Here is a 16,776-nt window from a genome sequence, read left to right as displayed (position 1 = left end):
TGAGAGGACAGATAATGTACAGGAGATCAGAAGTCTCATGGATCCCATTTATCCTTTCTGCCTCTCCTAGTCTCCAGCCTACACACTAGTATGGACTCGCCTTCATAATGGGAAGCTGCCTCCACGAGCCATGGACTTCAATGGCATCCTGACCATCCGGGGGGTCCAGCCCAGTGACGCAGGCACCTATGTGTGCACTGGCTCCAACATGTTTGCCATGGACCAGGGCACTGCCATGCTGCATGTCCAGGGTACAATCCCCCTCCCTCCACCACTTCTGGGTCTTATTTCTACCTGTCCACCCCTTAAAAACTTCCCTACCCCCAGTCTAGGCCCAGTCCCTTCTCTCCCACTTTCTTCATTCTCAACATTTTGATATAGTAGACTTGTCCAAAGACCTGGCTTCAAACCTCTGCCACTTACTAGCTGTGTTATCCTGGGCAAGTCACTTTCCTTTTCTGATAATCACCTTCCTCATCTGTAAAATGGGGGGGTTAGATGAGGTGACCTTTGAGATTACTGTTAGGGACAGCTGGGTGCTACAGTGGTTAGAACACCAGCCCCTGGAGTCAAGAGGACCTGAGTTCAAATTTAGCCTCAGTCACTTATTAGCTGCGTGACCCTGGGCAAGTCACTTAACCCCAGCTGCAGGGCGGTGGGGTTGGGGGCGGGGAGAGAAAGCATTTCCTCTCTTCTCTGGCCTTTCTTTCATGTTCAGTTCCCCATTGTGATTGCTTTTCTCTCTCCCCTCCTATCCTGGGACCACTGTCCTCACTGGACCCCTCTGCCTCTCCTCTATTAACAGCCTCTGGGAGCCCATCGCCACCCGTGGTTTCCATCTACCCACCACAGCTCACAGTGCAACCTGGCCAGCCGGCAGAGTTCCGCTGCAGTGCCACTGGGAACCCAGCACCCAGCCTGGAGTGGTCAGGTGGGAACATTTTTGAAAGCTCTTGGAGACTTCTGTGCTGGCTAGGGCCCTTCATTGTTAGCAATCATGTGGCTGCAGCCTGGTACAAGGGAAGGTACACTAGATTGAGAGTCAGATTACCTGGGATCAATTCTCTTCTCTTCCAGTTACTTCTTGTGTAAACCTTGGATAAGACAGTACTCACATCCGTAAAATGAGAGGGTTGGGCCAGATGACCTCTGGGATTCCTTCCAAGTCTGAATCTTTGATCTTATGATGCTTGGCAAAGCTGGGGTTTAGTCTCAATACTCAAGATGAGGAAAGGGGGATGATGAACTTTGGTCAATTTTGGTCAATTTTGTTTAAAACATTTTTATTGATCTCTTTTGTTTTTCCTTCTAAATATTTCCTTCCCTGATCCCTACCCAGAGAACCATCCCTTATTACAAATAATAATAATAAGAGAAAATAAGTTAACGTCACAGAACTAACCCACCATAGCAACCCAGTCTGATAGCATGTGCAATATTGGGTGAAGAACTTTGTGATCTATCTCCCCCTCTTCATGGGTAGAATAAGAGTCTTAAGGGTGAGGACTTGGGCCAGACTCTGACTGTTACTGACCTAGTACTCCCTTCTTTTGGTCCCAGGAGGTCCTGGGGGTCAGATGCCCCAGAAGGCCTGGATTCATGGTGGTATCCTACGCTTCTCAGCCACTGAGCTCTCTGACCAAGCCCAGTACCTGTGCCGTGCTTCCAATAGTGCTGGACAGCATGTAGCCAGAGCCGTACTCCATGTGCATGGTAAGAGGGGAAGGAACACAAGGTCAGGGTTGTGAGCAGGGGCCTGCCTTGACATTGTAAGCAGGGAGAAGGGTTGGTTGGGTGGATCTGGGGCAGTGGTGGAGATGTGAGGAAGGAGCCAAAGGCCCCAGAGGATGAGCGATATGAAAGTATGGGGAAAAGAAGTAATATGGGACCAGGGAGAAGGGCACGCCAGGTAGATCACTCTGCCTCTTCTGGGCAGGGGTTCGAACATCTGACGTCCAACCACGCCCTGAGCAGACCCAGGTACAGGAGGGCCACATTGTGAGGCTGAATTGTCAAGTGACTGGGAACCCACCTCACAGGATTGTCTGGACTAAGGAAGGGGGAAACTTGCCAGCCAAGGTGAGGACTTCAGGACCAGTTCCTAAAACCTGCTTTGCCTACCCAGAGATGGGGAACCTGAGGCCCTGAGGTCACATGCAGCCTTGAGGCCACAGGTTCCCCTACCACTGGCCTCAGTGTATCCACCCACTATCCTCAAAGTATCCCTTTATTCTTTTTTTCCTCCTTTTCCCCACTTCTCTCTATTCTTTCACTCCTTGTCTCCTTTTTTCTCTCTTCTCTCTTTCCCCCGCTTTTCTCCCTCCTTCCTCTTTATCTCCTTCCTCCCCTTCTCCCTTTTTCCTCTCTTCTCTCCCTTGTCTCCCCTTACTCTCTTTTTCTATCCCCTATCTTCTCCTTCCCCTCATCTCCCTCTTTTCTACCTTCTCCAAACTATTCCCATCTCCCCTTCCTCCTTCATCTGTCCTCCAGTACCCCAGACACTGCACATGTTCTGTAGATGCATCCTTTCTCCTACCCTACGTTGTCTTGTTCTGGTCCCGATTCATTGTTTGAACCTTGCAGGCACGTGTGGAGCACACCATGCTCTTTATCCCAGATGCAACAGCTGCTGATGCTGGTGTCTATGTGTGCAGTTCTAACACCCTCACTGGCAGTGCCCAGGCCCGCATGGAAGTGGTGATTGTGCCAGGTATGAGCTGGCGTGGGGAGCACTGGCCAAAGCTGAGGCCTGCTACCAGTTAGTGGGCAGGGCTGAAGTGCCCCTTGGAGATCTGACCTGGGCCTAGAGAGGCAGGGGCTCCCCGGAAGATGCCACACTGAAGGCCTGGCCACTTTGCCTTTCTCTAGCTCTCCCCAGCCCCTTTCCTAAGTGAACATCCCTGTGAGCCAGCAGGAAGAACTCAGGATTTGGAGTTAAAGCACACGAGTTCACATCTGGCTCTTGCCACCTGCTACCTAGACTTCTTTGTCCTCTTTATTACCTACATATGCAGGTGTGGTCTGTCCCCCAATGGAATATAAGCCTCTTGAGGGCAGAGACTATCCCAGCACCTAGCATGGTGTCCCACACATAGTAGGGGATTAATAAATAATTGTCGATTTATTTATTGGTTCGACACCTTGCCTTCCATTTCCTCATCTAAACCTACTAATTCACACTTATATAGGGCTTTGGGGGCATCCTCTTTTATCTCATTTGATCCACACAACCCCTCTTTGAAGTAGGTGCCCATTTTACAGATGTGGAAAATGAAGCTAGTAAGTGTCTGAGATAAAAGTTGAACTTGGGTTTTCCTAACTTTCTCTGCTTTGCTGCTCCTCAAAATGAGGGATAAGTGAACAAGATGTCCTTGATGCCCTTCAGTGCCCAGCACAGGTCCTAGTACACAGTAGGCACTTAGTAGTTGTTTGTCGGTTGGTTGATACTTTCAATGAGCTAACCTAACAGTCTTCACTTTGTCATTCTGAACCACCAAACTCAGGCACTGTCCCCACCATGAGGATAGAGTCTTCTTCGCCATCAGTGACTGAAGGACAGACAGTAGATCTGAACTGTGTGATCACTGGTCATGCCCATGCCCAGGTCACATGGCACAGGCGTGGTGGGAGCCTCCCTACTCGGCACCAGGTACTTCTGGAAATCCCTCCTAGAGAAGCTATGTGGAGCTGTAATTTGGGGGATTGGTGGAGGGACATAATGGGAATGTAGAAGGGGGGTCATGAGACACCCTTCTCATCCACCCTATCCCTAAATTCCCTCTACTCAGGTTCATGGCACCCACCTGAGGCTCTACCATCTGACCCCAGCAGACTCGGGCACATATGTGTGCCAGTTTGAAGGCACCTCGGGCCGTCAGGAAGCCTCCATTGATATCTCTGTCTCCCATAGTGGCAGTCCTGGCTCCGGCCACTCACAAGGTGAGAGACTATGATGGGAGGCAGATCAGAAGCTGCAGGGCACAGGGGGCCTGAGAGACATTCCCTTTTCTATAAACCCAGAGGGGTTTGAAGGGATCCTTAATTCTTCTTCCTCTGGGAGAATGGACCAAAAGACCTAGGAGGAATGGATAGTTTGGCCTTGCTTACATGGAAACAAAGCAAAGTAGCTTGGGTCTTTGAGCTGATGTGCAAAGGCCTTGGCCTACACTGTCATTCATTCATTCCCAAACATTTATCAAATGACTTCTCACACAAGCAGTGGGGAAGAGGCTCAGATAGCTGTCACTCAGCCTCTGCTCTGAAGAGACACAAATAACTGGGGTAACTGGGACTGAGGTGACAGGCTGTCCCAGAGAGGCCCAAGCAAAGTGCTAGGAAAAAGATTCAAAGTAAGAGAAAGACCATTGAGGGTGAGTCAGAGAAAGCCACGGAAGAGGTGGCCTCTGCTTGGGGTCTGGAATGAAGGGGAGGGCTTCAGTGGACAGTTGTCACAGTGGGAGTGGAAGTCCATTGCCGGCCTGAGGATAGTGTGAACAATGTGACAGAAACAAGAGAGGGTGAGGGAATAGGGGACAGTGGATAGTCCAGGTTGGGTGGATTCCAGAATCCAGGAAAAGTGGTAAAGTGAAATAATCCTTGGAAAGTAGAGTGGCACCAGATTGTAAAGGGTCGCGGATTCCAGAACCAATGTTTTATCTGGTAGGTCCTCTATTAGAGAGTCCCTAAAGGTCTTAGGATGGAAGAGATGCATGATCAAAGGAGATTACTTTGATGACAAAGAAGATTACTGCATGTAACAACCCATTGAAAACGAGGCATTTCTGAGGAAAAGGACTGAGAAAAAGATGCTAACTTAGGATGACATATAGGAGGGGAATTTCTTGGTGGCCCTGACCAGGTCCCTAGGGGCAGCCAGACTTACTGGACCCAACTTTCCTGAGCCACTTCCATGCCTCAGTTTCAGCCACCATGGCCACCCTTCATCCCACTTTGGTACAGCCTTGGGCCCACATCCTCAATGGCCCTGCCAGCAAAGCCTTGGGATTGGGTGCCAGCCGCAGGGAAGGGGAGCCTACACCTAGCTTCCTGACCCATCTATCTGTCCTCAGGCTCTGACTCCAGCTTCCCCATGAGGATCGAGGTCTCCTCTTCAGAAATAACTGAAGGACAGACTGTGGATCTGAACTGTGTGGTCACTGGACAGGCCCATGCTCAGGTCACGTGGTACAAGCGTGGTGGCAGTCTCCCTGTTCGGCGTCAGGTATGGAAGAAGGATGTCAGAGACAGGTAGTATCCAAAACTCACATAGACCCTTCGGATTTTGAGCTGAAACGGAATTTAGAGATCATTCAGTCATATCCCCTTGTTCTACAGATGAGGAAATTAAGACTCTGGACTTGGAGTCAGAAAGAACCAAGTCCAGTCCCTGTCACAGACATTAACTACCTGCATGACCTAGACAGATCACTTCATTTCTGTCTGTCTCAGTTTTCTCCTCTATAAAATGGGAATAAAATAGCACCTATATCCCAGAGTTGTTGCAGAGATCAAATGAGATATTTGTAGTGTTGGGTAAGTGCTGTTTGTGTTAAGTAGTGCTTAGGTTCAGACCTAGAGCCCACTACTGCACATCCCATGCTCCTTCCACTGAGGCACACTGCCTTCCCCTGGTGACTGAAGCCATCCAGCTCCCACTTAACTGGGAGCCTTGATAATGGTAGCTACCATTTCTATAATACTGAAGTTTTACAAAGTGCTGTCCTTACAACCAGCTTGTGAGATAGGGCTTGTAGGTAGAACATGGATCCTTGAGGAAGGGCAGAGTTCAGATGGGGCCTGTGGACCCTTGACTCACACATAGCTTCTCCTACTCCTGGGAGCCTAGCGGGTGGCACTAGGGGGTTGGGAGTAGCCTGGAGGGTGTCTCTTTCCCCTCCTGCCCCACATCTCTCTCCTTCTTTCTTCCCCTTGCTCAGGACCATGGAACCTGGCTACGTCTGTACCAGGTAACCCCAGCTGACTCTGGGGAGTACGTGTGCCGTGTGGTCCGAGATTCCCGTCCCCACGAGGCCTCCCTCCTCATCACTGTCCAGCCTTCCCGCTCCCATGATGGCTCCATCCCAGGTGAACAACCTGGGGACAAAGGGAAAGCCCCCCTATCTCCCGCCAGGGCTGCAGGTGCCCCACTCCCTGGCTGCTGGAAGCCTAGCTTAGGGGCCCAGCTTCCCTTGGACTTCTGATTTCCTGCTTTACCCTGGCCCTCCATTATCCCTTTCTGCATAACTCTCCTCAAATTTCCCTTGACCAGCCCTCTGCTTAGCTTTCTCTGGCCTCCTTATTTCCCCTTCCCTGTCTCCTCTTCACCACCTACTTTTGCTTCTGAATCTGATGTCCTGCCCTGACTCCTGTGTCTGCAGCCCCAGCCACCCCTGCACCTGTCCGGATCGAATCCTCATCCCCAACAGTGGCTGAAGGGCAGACGGTAGACCTGAGCTGTGTGGTTGCTGGGCAGGCCCACGCCCAGGTCACTTGGTACAAGCGAGGAGGCAGCCTCCCTGCCCGGCACCAGGTACAGGATCCCTCTGCCACAGAAGACCATAGAAGAGGTTGAGGGGCATGAGGGGGGGGGGGAATCCTTAAGAGGGGGAGATGAAGGAAGCCCAGTAGGCAGCTCTCAGTCTGAGTATCTGGCCCATTCCAATACAATGAACAATTATTAAATTCCTACTGTGTATAAGGTAGTAGACTCTGTACCAGGCAGTAGTGATAACAAAGACAAAACAAAAACATTCTCTGCCTCAAGGACTATCCACTCTAGTGAGAAGCATGGCATATTTAAAAAAAAAAAAAAGTTGCCCCATGATCATTTAAGGCAAGAAGGAACCTTAACTGCAAGAATCAGTAAAGGTTTCATGTTGGAGGTGGTATTTGAGCTGAGCCTTAAAGGAGGTAACAGGTGAGTGGCTCAGCTCGGACTTGGAGCCAGGGAGACCTGGATTCAAATCCTGCCTCAGACACTTACTAGCAGGGAGACCTTGAGCAAGTCACTTAACCTTTTTTCCCCCAGTTTCCTATTTGTAAAAGCAGGATAGATGATAGCGTCTCCCTCCCAAGGTGGTTGTGAATATCAAATGAGGTAACATTTATAAAGAACTTTTTCAGCCTTAAAGTGTTATATAAATGCTACTAGTAATAATTATACGTAAGATCAAAATAATAATTATTGTTATCAAAGGGAGGAGTTCTCAGAGTAGACAAGGAGTACAGAGAGCTCTCTGCTCCCTCTGACCCCAAAGCAGAATGGTTGGCCCTCGAAGGAAGTCCACTCTCCTTTGCTAGCATCATAGATCCAGAGCCCAAAGGGCCCTCCAAGGTCCTCCAGTCCAAGAAGTGAGGAAGCCAAGGGAAGTGGCTTACCTACGATCACACAGGCAGTAGGTGCCACAGCAGGGATTGGAAATGAAGGCCTTGGATCCTAGGGTCCGTGCTGGGAATCGTCAGGTGGGGGCTGGGTGACCACTCGCTAGTGACATGGCCTCCAGATCGCCTCCCCTGATAGACTGGAATCTTGTTGAGGTCAGGAATTGTATTTTTCCTTTCTTGGTCATCCTCAGCCCATGTTAAATGCTTGTTGACTGAGCTTATTGATTGTTCAGGGAAAGCTTGGACCAGATGCCGTTAGGGAGCCCTTCCACTGCTAAAATTCTGGGAGAGGGAAAGCTCCAGATTTCTGCCCATGCCCCTTCATGGCTGTCTTTGCAGGTCCGTGGCTCCCGCCTGTACATCTTCCACGTCACCCCGGCTGATGCTGGTGAGTATGTGTGTCGTGCAGCCAATGGAGTGGAAGCCTCTCTGACGGTCACAGTCACCGGAGGCCAAGGCGCCAGCTTCTCCTACCGTAAGTGAAGGCAAAGGGGGTACCCAATGGGCAGTGGGCTGGTCCGGGATAACTTTAAGCCCCTGGTGCAACTGATGACCCACTCTCTGTGTCCATCCTCCCACCTAGCCCCGGGTGTCACTCCCCCAATCAAGATTGAATCCTCTTCCTCTGCTGTCGCTGAGGGACAGACCCTGGTTCTGAACTGTGTCGTGGCTGGGCAGGCCCATGCCCAGGTCACTTGGTACAAGCGAGGAGGCAGCCTTCCAGCCAGGCACCAGGTATAGCCTTGGAAAAAGTAGAAGAAAGATGTATATGGAAGCTTTCTATTGCCCTCAGTTCTCCCTCCCAATCCCTATAACATCACCCAGGAGGAAACCCTGACTTCCTAAGTCCCTGAGGATGGCTCAGTGCCTACCAGGCAGGTCAGAATGAGCACCCATAAGGACTCCGGACCCTGTGAGAGATAACGGACAGATGAGTTGAAGGTTTCCTAGCTGAGTCAGAGGGCACTGAGGAGGCACCTACCTGTTGAAAAGCAGGTGGCTTTCAGAAGGCCAGAGGGCATGGAGGCTTTAGCCTGAGGAATCCCTGACTCAAGCTTTCAATTCACCCCGCATCCCTTATCTACACCTCCTCTCCACCCTCATCAGACTCTCAGGATGCAGGATGACTCCAGTAGCCCCCTAACTAATTGGTTTCCCCACCTCTGGCCTCTCCCCTCTCCAATCCATCCTTCACACCACTATCAAAGTGGTGTTTCTAAAGCACAAGTCTCATGACCTCACTCATGGCCTCAGGAAGTTTAAATGACTCCTGATTGCCTCTAGGACCAAGTACAAGTTCCTCTGGCATTTAAAGCCGTTCACTCCAGCCCCCATCACTGCCCTTCACTTACTCCATACTGGAGCCAAACTGGCCAACTTAGTCTTCTCCATATACAACCTGCCATCTCCTACCTCCATACCCTTGCCCTGGCTGTCCTCCATACCTGGAATGCTCTCCTATACACTTTCTAACTCTCTTCAAGACTCAGCTCAAGGGCCAACTCTTTGAAGAAGCTTTTCTGATTCTTCCAGTTATTAGTGCTCACCAACCCCCCAATTTATTTGTTTTTATTTTTTTGTCTATATATATATATATATGCGAGAGGGGAGGAGTTAGATCCTGTTCCCCTTCACCTAATAGAATATAATCTCCTGGAGGGCAGGAACTGTTTTATTTCTGTGTCTTAGCACAGTGCCTAGCACCTTCTGGATCTTAATCAAAGCTTGTTGAATCCAGTTGAATTGAATTGTCTCGATCAGGTTCATGGCTCCCGGCTACAACTGCACCAAGTGTCTCCAGCTGACTCTGGAGAGTATGTGTGCCGGGTGGTCAGCGGCTCCAGCCACCATGAAGCCTCTGTCCTTGTTACCATCGAACCAGAGGGCTCTGTGCATGGCTCTGTCCAAGGTAAGGGGCCTAGGGTCAGGGACATCTCAGGGCCTGGTGCATCACCAGTGGAATCCTGCCCAGGAACCTCTACCTTCTCTGGCTGGTGTCTAGGGAATGTTCACATCACCCTTTCTCCACTGTGAGAGTGGAGCCAAGAAGCTGATGAACCTCAAAGGTGGTCCTTGGGGCCTTCCCTAGGACATCAGTGAGATCCTACTTTCTCCATAGTTCTATTCTGGCCTCCCCATGTCTCTGCTGAAGAAACTGTACTAGGTCCCTGACCTTTCCTCTGTGTTCCCAGCCCAGGACATCACACCCCCAATCAGGATTGAGTCATCTTCCTCATCTGTGGCTGAAGGTCAGACCCTAGATCTAAAGTGCATCATCGCAGGGCAAGCCCATGCCCAGGTCACATGGTACAAGCGTGGTGGCACCCTCCCTGCCCGGCACCAGGTATGGATCCATCTGGGCAGGTTGGGAGAGAGACAGATCTGGAAGGGCTTGGGGGGTGGAAGTTCTCTGCTCCCCATGATGGGTTTCCCAAGTTTCTTGTCATTTTTCCAGTTAACAAAATGCTTTTTTTCTCTCTCTCCCACCTGTCTTCCGCTATTAAAAAAAGGGGGGGGAGGTGGAACAAAACCCTTATAGCAAACATGCATAATCAAGCAAAAATAAATTCCTGCATGGACCACCTCCAGTGTATTGAGTGAACATATATGTGTATGTGTGTGTGTGTGTACACACACATAAATATAGCTGTATATACACAGTACATATGTAATATGTATATGTATATGTATGTTGTGTATATGCATGTGTATTTTCTATGTGTATACATTATGTATTAATGTGTGTTCATCAACGATATGGCTCATTCTCCACCCAGCTCATTGTCAGGAGGCCCCAAGTCCCCTAAAGATTTCCCCTGCTCAGAAGGAGCACTTCCTGTGTCCTAGGGTCCTGGGGGCTCTTGGTCTTAGCCTTGAGAATTCCTCAGTCATTTTTCTGCTTTCTCTCATTCTCCTCTGCTCAGGTCCATGGCTCCCTTCTGCGACTAAATCAGGTGTCCCCAGCTGACTCTGGAGAATACGTGTGCAGAGTGGTTGGCAGCTCCACCCCCCAGGAAGCCTCTGTCCTTGTCACTATTGAGCCTGAAGGCTCCATCCCTGGTGAGAGTCCCAGGGTCATGGAGGAGACTGCTGACGGCCATGTGGCCCCAGCAAAGCCCCTCTTCTCCAGTATGTGCCTGGGAAATCCTTTGATCCCCGCTCCTCCTATAACTGATGTATCTCTGAGTTGGCCCCAAACCCTAACCTAAGACATTATAAGGAACTTGAAACTGTGGAGCTGAAAAAGCTGTCTGATCTCATCCTCTCATTTTAGAGATGAATGGACTAAGGCCTAGAAAGTGTGACGTATTTTCATCAGCATACACTGGTAGCCCTGGCCTTCCTACTCCACATCAAGTTTTCGTCCTACTGCCTTACACTATGCCGTTTCTAGTTCCCATCTCCCCACTAGGTCTGGTGGGCCCCACTGCCCTGTCCCAGCCTCCCCATCTCCCTGTCCAGAGAAGCTGTGCCAAGGTCCCAACCAGTCCTCTGTGTCCCCAGCCCAGGGTGTCACACCTCCAATCAGGATCGAGTCATCATCCTCATCTGTGGCTGAAGGACAGACGGTGGAGCTAAACTGCATTGTGGCAGGTCAGGCCCACGCTCAGGTCTCATGGTACAAGCGAGGGGGCAGCCTCCCAGCCAAGCATCAGGTAAGGGCCTGCTCAGGGAGAGTGAGAGAAGGATGCATTTCATGAGAAAGTAAAAAGACACCTTCCTCTGGGGTCAGAGATCCTGGGCTCAGATTTTCCTCTGCAGTCAACATCTGAGTGACCCTGGACAAGTGTCTCAGTACCTCTCTGAGTCAGATTCCCTCATATCTAAAATAAGAGGATTGGCTTAGAGATAACCTCCAAACTCACTTCCAGCTCCAAATACTTTGTCCTATGACCTAACAAGAAGAATCCCATGACTGAGATCTCTCTCAAACCCAGGACCTCTTGTCCTATAGAGATATCGCCACCTTCTAAATGGGACCTTCAGACTGAGGGTGTCCTCTAAGCAGATCAGATTTTCATTCATTCATAATTTGTTACTTTACAAATTACTTTTTTTTACATCATAACATTTCCTTGCAACAAAGAAATAACAGTTTAAAAAATCCACAAACACAAGGACAGTGTATACAACATTCTTTGCCCACAGTTCCCCACGTCTATACAGAAAGGAATTGTTTCCATCTTCTGTCCTAGGGAAGTGGAACATTACAATGGATCGGAACTCACTTGCCTTTAAGTGTTCGTTTCATTTATATTCATTGTGCATATTTTTCTTCAGGTTTCATTCTGTTCATCTGCACGAATCTTCCCATGTTTTTTCTAAACTCCTTGCATTTTTTTCCTATAGCATAATCACATTCCATTATATTCATATGCCACAATTTGTTTAGACATTCCTAATCGATGGGCAACCTCTTTGTTTCCAATTTATTGCTCCCACAAAACCTGCTGCTATAAAGATTTTGATATTTTTCTGTCTTTGCCGTCCTTAAGATTTGTGCCTTCATTTGTTCGTTCTTTCAACAAATGCTTACTAAGCATCAGCTGTATACAGAATATTGTGCTCCAGGCCCAAGGAAAGGCACAGAGATAGAGAAGAAATGATTCTTACCCTTGTTGAACTTACGGTCAAGCAGGAAACCAAAGATAACACCACAGATAACAATAACATAGAACAGCATAGAAACAAGTGTTGGGTGAGTTGGAAAGGAAAGGTTTTTACCAAACAAGGGAATCAGAGGAAGAATACTCCTTAAAGGAGGTGGGATTTGAATTATCTTTAGAGGGCAGTCAGTAAATCAATTACTTAATCAGTTATCAATTAGTTAATAGTTAATCAATTAAAGTGCCTACTTTCTGCCAGCACCATAGTAGATGCCTGGAACCAAAGCAAAAAACCAGTCCCTACCTTCAAGAGGGTTATATTCCAGTGAGGAAGAAGACCTGTGAATTACTAGGGACATGAATGATATGTACAGATGAAATGGAGGGAAAACTCAGAGAAGAAGGCACTAGCAGTAGGGAAGGCTAAGAGCTGGCACAAGGTGTGGTCTCAGATGAATTCTGAAGGAAGCCTTGGAAAGTAGGAAGCAATGAGAAAGAGGGAGAACATTCCAGGCATGTGGAACAGCCTAGGCAAAGGCACTGTGATGGGAGATGCAGTGTTATGTTTATATAAAAGCCAGTTGGTCTATAGCTGGCTCAAGGCATTCCTGGAGGGGAGGAAAGGACAAGAAGACTCAAAAAATAGTTTGGAGCCAGGTCAGGAAGGGCTTTAAATGCCAAATGGAGGACTTTATGTTTAATCCACCTATCAGAGAATTTTTTATTTAATTCTGGAGGTAACAGGGAGCCCCTGAAGTTTCTTGAACTAAGGAGGAGATGTGGTCAGATCTGTGCTTTAGGAAGATCATCTTGGCAGCTGAATGGAGGATGGATTTGGAGGGGGGAGAGACTTGAGGCAGAGGGACTTGTTAGGAGGTTCTTATAGCAGTCCCGGAGAGGTGATTCTGGCTAGAGCTGGGGTGGTAGCTTTATGAGTGATTTGAAGGTAGAAATGACATGATGTGGCAACAGATTGGATAGGTGTGGTTGCTGAGAGTGAGGAGTTGAGGAAACTGAGGCTTGAGCTTGGGTGACTAGGAGAAAAGTCTGGAAGGTGAGGGGGATAGGTTTGGAGGAAAAATAATGAGTTCTGTAGATCCATTACTTTTGAGATGCCTATAAGACAACTGCAGCTAGGTGGTACCATAATGCATAGACCACAGGGCCTGGAGTCAGGAAGACTCATCTTCCTGAGTTCAAATCTGGCCTCAGATACTTACTAGCTGCGTGATCCTGCATTAGTCATTTAACCCTCTTTGTCTCAGTTTCCTCATATGTAAAATGAGCTGGAGAAGGAAATGGCAAAGCAGTTCAGCATCTTTGCCAAGAAAACTCCCAGTGAGGTCATGGAGAGTCAGACACAACTGAAAAATGACTGAACGACAAGAACATAGGAAACCCAGTTCCAGCTCTCAAAGAAGCAGATGGAAAATGTGTACCTGTAGCTCAGTAGAGAGACTAGTGCCGGATGTATAAATCTAAGGGTCATCTGAATGGAGATAATTTGAGCTCATTTGGAATCATCATGGATCATTGTATTGATTAGAGTAGCTATGTCTCTCATCCTTCTATACTATTTCATTCAGTGATCCCTTCCATGAGCTCAAATAGACCCTTAGATCTATACATCCAGCCCTAGTCCCTCTATTGAGCTATATTCCAATGGATAAGGGAGGAATTGGAAGTAGGGAAAGAATTGGAAACTGAAAATTTTTAAAAATTAATGTTAAAATTTTAAGAAAACATTAAGAAAAGAAATAGTTTAGAAAAGGGAATCCAGAACAGAGCCTTGGGTGACACCCATGGTTAATGGACATGACCCAGATGAAGATCTAGCAGAAGAGACTGAAAAGAAACAGTCAGACAGGTAGGAGGAGAAGGTTATCAGCAGTGTCAGCTGCTGCCATGGGATCAAGAAGGAAAAGGAATGAGAAAAGTCATCAGCTTTAGCAATTAAGAAATCACTGGTAACTTTGGGGAGAATAGTTTTAGCTGAATGATGAGGGCAGAAGCAAGATTACAGAGAATTGAGAAAAGAATGAGAAGCAAGGCATGCTGTAGATCAAGAAGAGAAGGGATGTTCCAGGTATCAGGAGAATAGGCAAAGATACAGAGGTGGGAAAACACCAGGCTCTTTTGGAGACAGAGGGTAGTCCAGTGTGGCTGTAATATAGCACACATGTAATAAGGATGGAAAGGTAGGTAGGGTGCTGCCATATTGTGGGACCATGGAATGCCAGACAGAGGAGTGTAAATTATATTTGATAAGAAGTCACTGAACACTTATTATCTAATCTGAAGATAGATATGGACAGCCAGGATGATAAGAAGGTCAGAGGGCAAGAAGGGTTATTGGTATCAGCTGGGTCAGAGGGTACCCAGAAGGGTAGACACTTACCACTCAGAAAGTGATAGGATATGAATTGTTCATCTTTGATCCCACACCTCAGCTTCTGGTATCTCCAAGTCCTGAGCCTTTCTTAATCCCCTCTTCCTTCATCCCCGGTATCAGATCCATGGCTCCCGGCTACAGTTATACCAGGTGACTCCAGCTGACTCTGGAGAGTATGTGTGCTGGGTGGTCAGCAGCTCCGGCCACCAGGAAGCCTCTGTCCTTGTCACCATTCAGGCCCAAGGTTCCAGTCATGGTTCCATCCCTGGTAAGTGACCTGGAGTTGAAGAAGGATTCTTCTAGATCTCAGGGGTTATGCATTTCCCCAAAGTAGCCCTGTTCCTTCCCTGGCCCATGCTTGGGGGATTTACATACCCTGTGGTAGTGGAGTTAAGAGACTGGTGAGCCTCAGGACTTGGTGGCTTTCTAGCCTGGCTTATCGGATGCTTCAGCAACTGATAGACTTGTGGTCTCATCTTCTCACTATGGGTCCAAACCTGGATTCATTCAAACTTTCTCATCTTGTATTATCCTTGGCCAAATCTTTCTATTAGCTCCCCCATAGTAGACCCACAGCATGGAGGTCTTCCTGCTTCAAGGTTGTGGTTTTTTTCAGATCTAATAGAATGTAAGTTCCATGAGAATAAGATCTGCTTAATTATTGTCTTTCTATCTTCAGTGCTTAGCACTGTGCCTAGAATATAGAAAGTTCTTAATAAATGCTTGATGAATTGATTGGTTTATTTTTATTTTCCATCACCATATCTGTCACCTTTGTGACACTGGTCAAATCATTTCACTACCACCCCCAAAATGAGATTAGGTGACCTCTCTCTAATCAGCTGTCTATGAAATGAGGCTCAGTGGCCTTGAAAGTTCCTTTCTGATGCTAAATCAAAGCTATCTTTTTTCCATGGGAGAAAGGAGCATGGTAGAGTAGATAGGCCACTGCATTTGGAATCCAGAAGATCTGGGTTCAGATCCTGCCTCAGTCACTTCCTAGCTATGTGATCCTGAGTAAGTCATTTAACTTGTTTGTTTCTCAGTTTCCTCATCTGTAAAATGAAAGGTTGGACTCAGTGGCTCTCAGAGTCCCTTCTAACTCTAAGATTGTGATCCCATGGCCTGGTCCTTCAAGAACCCAGGACCGCCTCTGGGCCACTGGGAGTCTTCAGAGAAGGGATAATCCTAATAACAACTCCATTTCTGTAGCAGTCATGGTCTACAAAGCACTTTTCCTTACAACCAACATGGTGTTTATCCCAAGGATTCTTACCATCCTTCTACCAGTAGGTAGAAGGCTCTGAAAAGTGACTAGATAAAACACACAGTAATTGTCAAAGCCAGGTTTCCTTTACTGTGGAACAGAGAAGAGTGGTGCTGGATCTGGGCGTGAAGCCCAGTTCTGCTGGGATTATCAGTCAGTCCATAAGCATTCATTACACACCTGCTAAGGGCCAGGCATTATGAGAATACAAGTAGAAAAGTAAAGCAGCCTCTGCCCTCCAGGAGCTTATGATCCAATGGGAGACACAATGTGGTGGGGGGAATAGTGTGGGTGGGGAAGGGAGTCATCCGCTTTCCAGCATCAGTCATACTTTTGATGTGGTTAGTACCACCTGTGGGGCCTTGGGCAAATCCTTTTTACTTATTTGGGCCTCAGTTCCTCATTTACAAGATGAAGGACTTGAACCAGGTGACCTGTCAATCTGTCGTCACTAATTCTATGATTCTGTGACTCCCAAATCTGGGAATCTTTCCACGACACGTCACCAACATCATTTTCTAGGCAGTTCGGTGGCACAAGGCTTAGAACATGGGGTGTAAGAGTCAGAAAGACACAAGTTTGAATCCTGCCTCGGAAACTGATTAACTTAGTGACCCTGAGATAAGTCACTTAGTCTCAGTTTTCTTATCTGTAAAATGGGGAATAATAATACCACCTCCCTTTCAGGGTCAAATGAGAATCAAATGAGAATATAAAACACTTTGCAAACCTTCCAGTGCTAAAGAAATGGTAGATTTTATTATCTTCCCAAGTAGGAGTTCCCACTATCCCACTGACTTGTACCTGCCTCTCATTGTTTTTATCTGCAAAGTCCTATCTGACTTGTTCTCCAGGCCTAGGAGTCACTCCCCCAGTGAGAATTGAGTCTTCCTCCTCATCTATCACCGAAGGACAGACTTTTGAACTGAACTGTCTGGTCTCTGGACAGGCCCATGCCCAGGTCACTTGGTACAAGCGAGGTGGCAGCCTCCCCACCAGGCATCAGGTAAGAAAGGACAAGGTCAGATGTGGTTGTTCACTCTCATGTTTGCCAGGAAGACAGGGAAGTCTTAGATCAGGTACTGGAAATCTTAAAGTATGGCAGAGAAGGAAGAGGGAAAGGGCGG

At 47.9% G+C, this 16,776-nt stretch overlaps 1 protein-coding gene across 7 annotated transcripts in view; it reads left to right on the top strand.

Moving 5' to 3' along the window:
- HSPG2 (heparan sulfate proteoglycan 2) overlaps nucleotides 1–16,776 on the top strand; it is a 162,217-nt gene that overhangs the window by 108,660 nt on the left and 36,781 nt on the right. For all 7 annotated transcript variants that reach the window (XM_072609209.1, XM_072609208.1, XM_072609207.1 and 4 more), the window contains 18 exons: nucleotides 71–251; nucleotides 806–931; nucleotides 1,561–1,713; nucleotides 1,937–2,079; nucleotides 2,584–2,710; nucleotides 3,504–3,649; nucleotides 3,789–3,939; nucleotides 5,070–5,221; nucleotides 5,937–6,084; nucleotides 6,378–6,529; nucleotides 7,723–7,858; nucleotides 7,967–8,118; nucleotides 9,145–9,292; nucleotides 9,576–9,727; nucleotides 10,308–10,443; nucleotides 10,888–11,039; nucleotides 14,503–14,650; nucleotides 16,504–16,655. In XM_072609209.1, coding sequence (XP_072465310.1) covers nucleotides 71–251; nucleotides 806–931; nucleotides 1,561–1,713; nucleotides 1,937–2,079; nucleotides 2,584–2,710; nucleotides 3,504–3,649; nucleotides 3,789–3,939; nucleotides 5,070–5,221; nucleotides 5,937–6,084; nucleotides 6,378–6,529; nucleotides 7,723–7,858; nucleotides 7,967–8,118; nucleotides 9,145–9,292; nucleotides 9,576–9,727; nucleotides 10,308–10,443; nucleotides 10,888–11,039; nucleotides 14,503–14,650; nucleotides 16,504–16,655 — 2,655 coding nt within the window. The remainder of the gene's footprint in view (nucleotides 1–70; nucleotides 252–805; nucleotides 932–1,560; nucleotides 1,714–1,936; nucleotides 2,080–2,583; nucleotides 2,711–3,503; nucleotides 3,650–3,788; nucleotides 3,940–5,069; nucleotides 5,222–5,936; nucleotides 6,085–6,377; nucleotides 6,530–7,722; nucleotides 7,859–7,966; nucleotides 8,119–9,144; nucleotides 9,293–9,575; nucleotides 9,728–10,307; nucleotides 10,444–10,887; nucleotides 11,040–14,502; nucleotides 14,651–16,503; nucleotides 16,656–16,776) is intronic.

The sequence above is a fragment of the Notamacropus eugenii genome, chromosome 5, assembly GCF_028372415.1.
Source record: "Notamacropus eugenii isolate mMacEug1 chromosome 5, mMacEug1.pri_v2, whole genome shotgun sequence".
In the NCBI taxonomy this organism is placed as follows: Eukaryota; Metazoa; Chordata; class Mammalia; order Diprotodontia; family Macropodidae; genus Notamacropus; species Notamacropus eugenii.
The sequence above is the reverse complement of the archived record's forward strand: the minus strand, read 5'-3'. Positions and strand labels throughout refer to the sequence as shown.